A 10,932-nucleotide genomic window follows, 5' to 3' on the forward strand; every position below is an offset into this window, starting at 1 on the left:
CCATACCTCATATCTAGTTGGAGAGAAGGGCTTCACTTCAGCAATGGAACCAACACAGGCTTGTAGTTACGTTGTTGTTGGAAATCGCCCGTTATACTGTTCCCTACAGAGCTTCGTCAATGGATCGAACCCGGCAGGGGCTTCTCGCTGTTAATGGAAATCAACAGTTACACTGACCCAACCTTACACGGAGAGGAGAACAGAGAGAGATAGGGAGGAAATACAGAGAGTGAGTGGGATGCAATCATGCAAATACGAGCATTAACCGGTTGCCCCGGTTTCAACTTTTTCACAATTAAACAATTCAATGATCTTGATCAATTATTGTAATCTAACGGCTAACAATTGGGTTGCATATAGTGTGCAACCTTGAGCGGGTTGCACACTTAAACAGAACCCTTCTTTAAAAAGCAAAAATGTCTAAATGAACAAGAAAAAAAATAATAATAAAACTTGAAATAACTGTCCCGAAAATTTGAAAACTAAACTTCTGGCCCAAATGAAAAAACACAAAAAATAAATAAAATAAGTAAAAATATATATATTTGATCAAAATTTTCTCATAATAAAATTTTATTGCCTTGAGGACAAGCACAAAATATTTTTGTTTTTCAAAAGTCCAGCATGTGTTACTATTAACAAAATATCTTTAGTTAGTAATTTAATATTTTTAATTTTAAAATGATATAATTTTTTATTTAAATGTCACATTTTAATAAAATTGGTGTCATTGCAATTCTCTAGTCAAGATTTATCAAATAAAATCTATATTAACTATATTTTTTTATAAATAAAATAAAAATTTTACCATCGAAATTAATGTTAATAGTAAAATTTTACTCTTATTCACAAATTTTACTATAAGATTGTACTTTTTAAATGGTAAAATACCATCATCATCTCTAAACACTATAATCACTATAATTATTAATAAACAATTACAAAAACATAAATTTAACAAAGTAAAATGAAATAATAACTTTTATAGAGTAAAATTTTACTATTAATTCAAAACAGAGTATCAACAAATAAATGACAAATTACATATTATTATAGTAAAATAAAGTAAAATTTTGCTGTCACTTTTAAACAGAGCATTAACAAAATGAAACACTTAACATATATTATCAAAGCAAATCAAAGTAAATTTAATCAAATAATGATTGAACAAAACTCCGACTCTAACATTAACTTTGAGCGAATGAAGTGATCGAACAAAACTCTATCTCTAATTCAAACAGTGATTCAATGAAGTTCTTCAAACTCAATCAAACTCTCAATGATTCCAAAAAAACAAATGCAATACACAAACACATCATCGGAAGCTCCAACCTACTCAAATTTATAATTTGATATTTCATCGCATTACAAACAATGACTACAATCCACCGAATATATTTGCACAAGGCAAGTAGTCGACCATGAATGAAACAGAATAACAAAATAAAAATTTTCTTAACAAACATGTAAAATCTAATAAAAGATATGATTCAAAACACATATATATAATGAGGTGCAAAATCGTCTATAAAAATCATGCAATGTGAAATTTTGTCCCAAATGAAAATGAATTATATTTTTGGAGTTTAGAAAGTAATAAAATTCTAATTGTCCTTATCACAAAAACACGATAATTATAAAAGAATTTTGACCAACAATCCCTCCAAAAGAACACTGTAAATGTAATATGTAGTAAAGACCCACTTGCTTATGGACATTGCTGAAGATAGAGGTCCAAGTAGATGATGATGATGATGATGATTCATAGAATTGCGAGAAAGTAATCGTGGGGTGCTCGTCATTGTTTTATTGCTTTTGTCAAAACTCAATCCCCAATTTCCACACATCAAGTGTCCAAATAATAATACAAAATAAAAAGCATGTTTGGATGCCGAAATCACGGTCGGTGACACAAAAAGATATCTATCTTTGTCAAAAGTTAACCCATTCACTTCCGACTCCCTAAATCATTCTTCTCTCTCTCTCTACCTCACTCTCATATATTTGTCAAGCAGATAGGGATGCACTCCAAATCAGGATAGATTTACCCAATGAAGCACGGGTATGAGTGTAAGTATTAGTATTGATATGATACAGATACGTCGATACGTTAAAATTTAATAAAAATAAAATATGAAAATAGTTTGATATGTTTATAAAAAAATATTTATTTTTAATTTAAAATAATATAAAAATTAATTAAATAATTTAATTTGTTAAGATTCAACCTATAATTAATATTTAATGTCAAAAATAAAAGTATCAATCAAAATTAAATGTCAATATATTAAATAACTTATAAATTATAATTTAATTTTAAATCATGCTAAGTATAAAATTAAAAATTAAAAATAAAAAAGTTTAGGGAAAGGAGTTTTATCTCTGTAATAGAAAAAAATATTGTTTCAACTGAGGCACGATACGACTTGAGTGTATACTAAGTACGTCTGGGTACACCAAAAATTTAGAATAAAAAATTTTAGTACGTTTTTTATGTACCAGTACGTATGCAAAAGTACCATACGATGTGCATACATCAATAAGTATTCGGTACAAGTATGACATATTTTTCGAAATACCCATGTTTCATTGATTCACCATCTTTTATACCCAGCATAGATACTGACATGGCCTGCATGCATCAAGTGGCTATTAATCCATTGATCTTCATCAATACATTACTTTCTTTTTGCTGATGAAAAATAAAAAATAAAAAATAAAAATCAAGTAATATTTCAATTCGTGTTTATTGTTTAGCAATAATGCTAGGATTATTATTTTTATTATCACATTTTGTTTACATTTTTATGTAACACACTTACATTTATTGCATGCTAAATTACATTGATCATGTAGGTTTTATTATATTTAATAAGAAAAATTATATACAAATTTACTTTTTAGATTTAATGATGTGTAAATGAGATTATTAATAAATAATTAGAGAAGATATAAGAGAAAGAGATTTGCTTCAGAAATTTTAATGCATTGTCACATTATCGAATTTAAAAAATAAATATAATTTTTAGACTTGAATAACTATGTGCTTATCTAAAAAATATCACAGATCACATCATATAATGTTCATAGTATTATTGTTCAATTAGATTGTCACCTACTCAAATGTTCATAGTATAATGTTCATAATATATATTTAGATTTTCGCATGATTTAAACCTACAAATGAATTGAGACAATAGTACAAAGGTTTTCCACATTCACAAGAAAGTAAATCTTAATAAATTGTGACCATCGATACTTGATACCGTTACATAAAACTATGAATCAAAGTATCACAAATGTCATTAATAAAAGGAAATAAATCAGAAACCCATGACTTTAAACGAGTGAAATTATATTTTCAAAAAGCAATGAAGATTTTTTATAAATTTATAATTTCTTTTATCACGAATTTGTTAGAAAATAGATTGTGTGGTGGATATTTTTTAGATGATTTTAAATTTATGAAAAGTAATTTGAGTGTAGTTTTTTTTGTATAACCAATGTATAAAATGGGTAATGCTATGGTACGCATCTAAAAATATGTATATAAAAGTTACAACTAAATATCAAATAAAAGTATAATTAAAAACCATTTAAATCATAATTAAAATAATATCTAACACCACAATATATCATGATAAAAATGGCATTTACACACAAATCTTGATTTATGAACTTATATTCCATTAAGTTTTAACTAAGATTTTTTGAACCTTCAAGTCCCATTAAATTTTTAATAGTCAAAATTGACGGTCAAATAATGATTGTTCATTATTTATGATTATCTATAAAGGAATATGATAATTTAATATTTACTTTGATTTTCAAAACTTTAAAATATCAACTTTCAAATTGAAAAAACTTTAAAAAAAATTTGAGAAAAAAAAAATTAATGTTTTTTTTTTTTTTTTGAAAAAATTGGAAAATTTGAATTATTTTTTGTACAAAACTAAAAAAATTGTGTCTATAAGGTAGCATGATGATAGAACATTGATGTGCACAACAACAAAAAAAATTCAAAAGTTAAGAAACTGATAATATTCTCAGTTTTAAAACTGAAAAAAAAAATGATAATGTTCTCGCTTTTATTGAATAGTTGAATCAAACCAATAAGTAGAGAGGCAAAAACGTTTAATTTCATGCTCTATTTTTTTCATCAATTAGTAAAACAATTCTCTGGAACATTACTATGCAAAATTGATAATATTCTTAATTTTAAAAATTGAAAAAAATTAATAATATTATCAGATTTAGTAAATATGACTTATTGGTTCAAAAAATCTTAAATAGAACCTGAACTACCATAACATTTATAAATAAGACTTTTAAATAATTAACTCTAATAAAAAAAATTACAAAAGGGTATGGCTTCTGTCCCGTCCTTAATCGGACTGGACCGTGTTGTTGGGCCCGTGGGGCCCATCACGGGTCCCGTTTTGATAATCTAAACCGTTAATGTGTAGAACTCGTCGAGTACTATGTGCCTGTAAAAAATCACGTTAGTCGGATATCAATAGCTATGTGATCAAATCAGTTTTGTATAAAAAAAAAATGGACGGTGAATAAATTAACGGTTGATAAAAATCTATTTTGATCACATAGCTATCGATATCCGATCAACATGATCTTTTATAGGCATATAGTACTCGACGAGTTCTACACATTGAACGGTTCAGATTATCAAAACGAAACCCGTGATAGGCCTTCACGGGCCTAACGGCACGGTCCAATCCGATTAAAGACTGGACAGAAGTCATTCACATTACAAAAATCAAACTAAGACATAGAATACTCGAGTCCGGATCCTATGCTATGGTTTCCTGCAATGGCTTTCTTTTTTCTTTTTTTGTTCTTTTGCCCTATTTCTTGTCTATCTCAGTTGACAACTCTAATCCACCTTGTGAGCAAGAATAAGAACAGAGAGACAAGGCGAAGTGAGATCAGCGGCGAGGCGAAGTGAGATTGGCGGCGATTCTTATCCCACACTCACATATCTCACTCCAACTCCAACTCCAAGATCCCTAAATCTCCAATCCTCCATAGACGATCGGAGGGAAGAACAAAGCACTAGGAAACCAGCAAACCAGCAAATCTCCAATCCTACAAAGCACAAGACAGAACCCACAAAATGAAACAATCAGAGATCGATCTGGGTTTTTGAATTTGGATTCTGGTTTCGCATTTCGATTTTAAGCTCATCAATTCCCATATGTATATGCGCGTTTTCACATGATTTGTTAAAAGAATTAAAGAATTCTGATAGTGGGTAATTGTTTAGGTGTCAAAATTGTGTTGATTTTGTTTTTAATTGTTGCTATTTCAGCCCTTTAGATATGGTTTCTTTGTAATTTCTTGTTAAAAATTTAACACAATGATGTTTTGATCAATTTATGCTAAATAAGCAGAGTTTCCAACTATGGGACCATGTACTCTGAAAACTGAAAATGGCTCTTACAATCCTGGTGATTTGAGGAGAAAAGAAATGCATTTCTCTTTGGTTAGAAAATTGGGGAAATAAAGAATTGCATTTCTCTTAGTTAAGAATCGCCGCCGATCTCACTTCGCCTCGCCACCATCGTTCTTCTCAAACGTTTCTCTGTTCTTGCTTACAAGGTGGGTTAGAATTCTCAACTTAGAGAGACAAGAAAAAGGTAAAAGAAGAAGAAAAAAGAAAGAAAAAAAAAAAAAAAAATTCAAAACGACGTCATTATGAAGCACAGCATGAGCATTGCAAAAATCTATATCAAAGGATCCGGGCTCATAATAGTCGCCATTTATCTACATTGCAGAGATACTAATCCCATGATCAGAGGCCACATCATCATAACAGGGAAGCAATTCCACTAACTTAAAGCCGATAAAGCTCATCATACCCAATCTCAAGGTATGGCAAAAATTCCCAAAACAAAAAAACAATCCTAAACAAATAAATAAAGCACCGAAGAATCTTTCAAGTCTTGCGAAAAAGTATTTCTAAACAATCAAAGCAAAGCAGCAAAAGATAAGTCGGTTTTAGCTAAAGAATAAAGCTCCCTTGCACATGAAGTCAAGCACTTTTTCTTCTTCTTGTCTCTCTCCTCCTTTCTTTACCCTTCCATCATCCAGCCAAAAACTCCACTTCTCTCTCCGCGTATACACACACACAGACACATATATATCTGTATGAACACACTGTAACTCTCAAACCCATATCACAAACAATGTGATAATCCATCCTAAAATTCCCAAAACCCAAACTACACACACAACTTCTTCTTCTCAATCTTCACACCATGTCTAAAATTAGAAAACTGATAGTTGAAGTGATCGACGCTCGAGATCTCCAACCCAAAGACGGACTCGGGACGTCGAGTCCCTATGTAGTTCTCGACTACTACGGGCAGAGGCGTCGAACCCTTACGGCGGTTAAAACCCTCAACCCGACGTGGAACGAAAAGCTTGATTTCAATGCTGGAAAAACCTCCAACGTGTTCGAAGACATACTCGAGGTCGAGGTTTACCATGACAAGTTGATCGGACCGACTAGTCGGAACAACTTTCTGGGTCGACTCAGACTCAGTGCGATTCAATTCGTCAGCAGTGGTGAGGAGGCTTTGATTTATTATACTCTGGAGAAGAAACACTTGTTTAATTGGATTAAGGGTGACTTGGGTTTGAAGATTTATTATGCGGATGAGGAAATTCCACCACCTCCGCCGCCGCCGCCGGCCGTGGAGGAAGTGAAGCCACCGGCGGAGGAACCCAAACCGGCTGAAGAAGCTCCGGCGCCGACAGTGGAGCCGCCGTTGAATGGCGGTGAGAAACCCAGTGAAGAACAGCCGCCACCAGCACCGCCGCCGCCACCTCCACCTCCACCACCGGAAAATGCTGCGGCTGAAGTGGAAAAGCCGCCGGAATCTGAACCCCCACAACAAGGAGGTGGGAATCCAGTGGAACCAGCACTGCGGCAACAGCCAATACAGCCGGATATTTTAATAACGAGATCAGTGTCCGATGTTAACAATCTTGGTTTCAACGGTCCTAGGCCTATCCCTCGCCTATCTTCAGTCGCTTCAGTCAGTAGCTTCGCTTCGGATATTTCGATCGAACGGACCTCGTTTGATCTTGTCAACAAAATGCATTACCTCTTTGTTCGGGTCGTGAAAGCCCGTTCACTTCCTACAAATGGGAACCCGGTTGTGAGAATAAGAGTCTCGGGTTGTCAAGTACTATCCAGACCCGCTCGAAAAACCCCTTTATTTGAGTGGGACCAGACGTTTGCCTTCGCCCGCGATGCACCTGATGAGTCCTCCTCCGACTTGGAAGTCTCGGTTTGGGATCCACTAAAGTCCAGCTCAGCAGACCTTGGATCCGACGTGGCAGGGCATAACTTCTTAGGTGGGCTATGTTTTGATGTGACCGAGATCCCCTTGCGAGACCCACCAGATAGCCCTTTGGCCCCACAGTGGTACAGATTGGAATCTGAAGGTGGTGGACCTCACATGAGCGATCTGATGCTTGCCACGTGGGTTGGTACGCAGGAAGACGAATCATTTCATGATGCGTGGAAGACGGACACAGCCGGTAACCCCGGTTCTCGGTCAAAAGTGTACCAATCGCCAAAGCTATGGTATTTGAGACTAACGGTGCTCGAAGCCCAAGATATCTTTCCGTTAATTCCGTCAAAAGAATTGTCTCTCCAAATCAAAGCCCAACTCGGTTTTCAAGTTCTGAAAACCAAACCCTCCATTACACGTAACGGATCTCCGTCATGGAATGAGGATTTGATGTTCGTAGCCGCCGAGCCGTTCACAGACCACCAACTAATAATTTTTCTAGAAAATCGGCAACCAAAAGAATCGGTGAGACTGGGGGTTGCTACCATACCACTGATGTCCATAGAGCGTCGTGTTGATGATCGCCTGGTCGCATCAAGGTGGTTTAGTTTCGATGATCCAAACGAAGAAAAGAAGAAATACAAAGGTAGAATCCAGCTACGGGTCTGCTTTGACGGTGGATATCACGTGATGGACGAGGCGGCCCACGTATGCAGCGACTATCGTCCGACCGCGAGGCAACTTTGGAAACCCCCGGTGGGGAGAGTCGAGCTAGGGATCGTTGGATGCAAAAACTTACTACCCATGAAGACAATCAACGGTAAAGGATCCACCGACGCCTATGCTGTGGCAAAGTATGGGAACAAATGGGTACGTACACGTACGATCTCTGATAGTTTGGAACCTAAGTGGAACGAACAGTACACGTGGAAGGTCTATGATCCATCAACGGTGTTGACTGTTGGGGTGTTTGATAGTTGGGAAGTATTCGAGATGGACGGTCCTAAAGAGTCCACGCGTCCAGATTTTCGTATTGGGAAGGTACGGATACGTATATCTACTCTGCAAAAAGGTAAGGTGTACAAGACTACATATCCGTTAATTTTGTTGACTCATACTGGGTTGAAGAAATTGGGTGAGATGGAGTTGGCTGTACGGTTTGTTCGTGAAACTGCGACGCTTGATTTCTTACACGTGTACTCACAACCATTGTTTCCATTAATGCACCATATCAAGCCACTTGGCGAGGGACAACAAGAGATGTTGAGGACCACAGCTGTGAAGATCACGGCCGCACACTTGGCAAGATCTGAGCCACCACTTCGACGAGAAGTGGTGACGTGTATGCTCGATGCGGACTCGCACGCTTTCAGCATGCGGAAAGTGCGTGCTAATTGGTGCAGGATCATCAACGTGGTGGCTGGGGTGACTGACGTGGTCAAATGGGTGAATGACACGCGTGCATGGAAGAACCCGACTGCCACGTTGCTAGTCCACGCATTGCTAGTGATGTTAGTGTGGTTCCCTGATCTGATTGTCCCCACATTGGCATTCTACGTGTTCGTGATCGGAGTGTGGAATTATCGATTCAAGTCGAGGGACCCACTACCCCACTTTGATCCGAAGATCTCGTTGGCTGAGTCGATCGATCGCGATGAGCTCGATGAGGAGTTTGATGGGATGCCGAGTAATAGGCCGCATGAAGTGGTTCGGGTGAGGTACGATAAGTTGAGGATGCTTGGGGCACGTGTCCAGACAGTATTAGGTTATTTCGCGACGCAAGGGGAGCGTGCACAATCGTTGGTGACATGGCGGGACCCACATGCCACGGGGATATTTGTGGTGCTGTGCTTAATTGTTGCATTGATTTTGTACCTAGTACCATCCAAGATGGTGGCAATGGCATTTGGGTTCTATTATCTTCGGCATCCCATTTTTAGAGATCGAATGCCAACTCCCGCATTGAACTTTTTTAGGAGGTTGCCGTCTCTCTCTGATCGGATTATGTAGGTTAATTTTTACAAAAATAAATTATGGCATTAGTTAATAATAATGGTTGAAATTCATAGAGTATTTTGTTGATGCAAAAAAACTGAGCCTATGATCAGGTTTTGCAGTTTTGATTCTTATTATGACTTGATTGTTGAAATCTTGTTATGCATATATATATATATATATATGAGCTACTGTATCACCTGTATTATGAACGGAATAAAATAATATATTTTTTATTAAAAATATAATAATTATATTTAATTTTTTTATATTTTACCTTTTATAAATAAAATTTTATATATAAGCTTAAGAGTTTTGTTTTAAATATTTATTTACTATATCATATATCATAGATAAATTAAAATTATTGTATTGACAATTAATAATTAAAATTATGATTTGTTATAAAAAAATGACATAATTTTAATATTTTACTATTTTAGAATAAAAATATATGATTTTTAAAAAAATTGTCATATTGGTTTTTGAAAGGGAAATAATTAAAGAAATTCTAAAAACTTAATGAGTAAAAAAGAATTATCGTAACATGTAAAATAGCTAAAATCACGGTTAAACCTGCAACTCAATTAAACAAAAATGGTTTAGCTTAATCAATTACGTCAAAAGATCAATCAGTTTACACAAAAAATAATTAATTAAAACTTTTAAATGTTATTTTATTAAAATTTAAACTGTCACTAAATGTGGAAAGTAATTTATTAATTTAAATTTAAAATTGACACAATATAAATTTAAAATTATAATAATCTATCCCATAATTAATAAGTTTCAATACAAATTTAAAATTATCATAATTATCTCATAATATTTGTATTAAGGAGCAGTAAGAGTGACATTGAGATTATCAATATATCTATATATTTTACAAAAGAATACTTTTAAGGAGAGATATTACCAGAGTTTCAAAATCTCATACAAAATTATTTTTAAAATAAAAAACTTTATGTGAGATTGTAAAATAAAAGTTAAATGAAAGCTAACTAATCGGGATTTTCTTAATTGTTTAAAATTAAGAAATAAAAAAAAATTAATATGAGATATTGATCATAAGACTTCTCATTAAACAATCTCATTTTACTTATATAAATAGGAGCATAAAATTTACTTTATGTATGTTAAACAATTTACTTTTTTCTTTTTTTCTCGATGTGAGATTATAAAATAAAAATTAAATAGAAGCTAACCAATGAGAATTTTCTTAATTATTTAAAATTAAAGAAAATTCAATAATTTATATAAATGGGAGTATAATATTCATTTTATGTAAATGAAACAATTCATTTTTTTCTTCTTTTTTCGATACGAGATTGTAAAATAAAAGTTATATGGAAACTAGTCACTGGAAATTTTCTTAATTGTTTAAAATTAAAAAAATAATAATAATAATTTTAGAATAAGTGTTTGGAACTCCTAGAAGTTTTCTTTCTAAATACCTCACTTTCGTTATATAATATATAAGTGAAATAATTCACTTTTTTTTCTTCTTTTCCTGACATCAGATTGTGTAAAATAAAAGTTAACAATTGTTTGGTGGAAAATTTATTTCGAATTAAGTAATCTCAACTGTTTAATTTTTAATTGGTCCATCTTTAATTTA

The 10,932-nt window shown here is 33.7% G+C and overlaps 1 protein-coding gene across 1 annotated transcript; it reads left to right on the forward strand.

Moving 5' to 3' along the window:
* The first annotated feature begins 5,433 nt into the window (after positions 1-5,433).
* On the forward strand, positions 5,434-9,451 carry LOC114289295 (C2 calcium/lipid-binding plant phosphoribosyltransferase family protein). Its single transcript, XM_028232980.2, has one exon. The coding sequence runs from the start codon at positions 6,276-6,278 to the stop codon at positions 9,327-9,329; it is 3,054 nt and encodes a 1,017-aa protein (XP_028088781.2). The 5' UTR covers positions 5,434-6,275; the 3' UTR covers positions 9,330-9,451.
* The last annotated feature ends 1,481 nt before the right edge of the window (positions 9,452-10,932 follow it).

Source organism: Camellia sinensis, chromosome 12 (genome assembly GCF_055761805.1).
Source record: "Camellia sinensis isolate YWXY chromosome 12, ASM5576180v1, whole genome shotgun sequence".
Classification (NCBI taxonomy): domain Eukaryota; kingdom Viridiplantae; phylum Streptophyta; class Magnoliopsida; order Ericales; family Theaceae; genus Camellia; species Camellia sinensis.

Excerpts from the sequence above, each read along its gene's own strand:
- LOC114289295 (XM_028232980.2), top strand. The coding sequence starts at position 6,276 with ATGTCTAAAATTAGAAAACTGATAGTTGAAGTGATCGACGCTCGAGAT.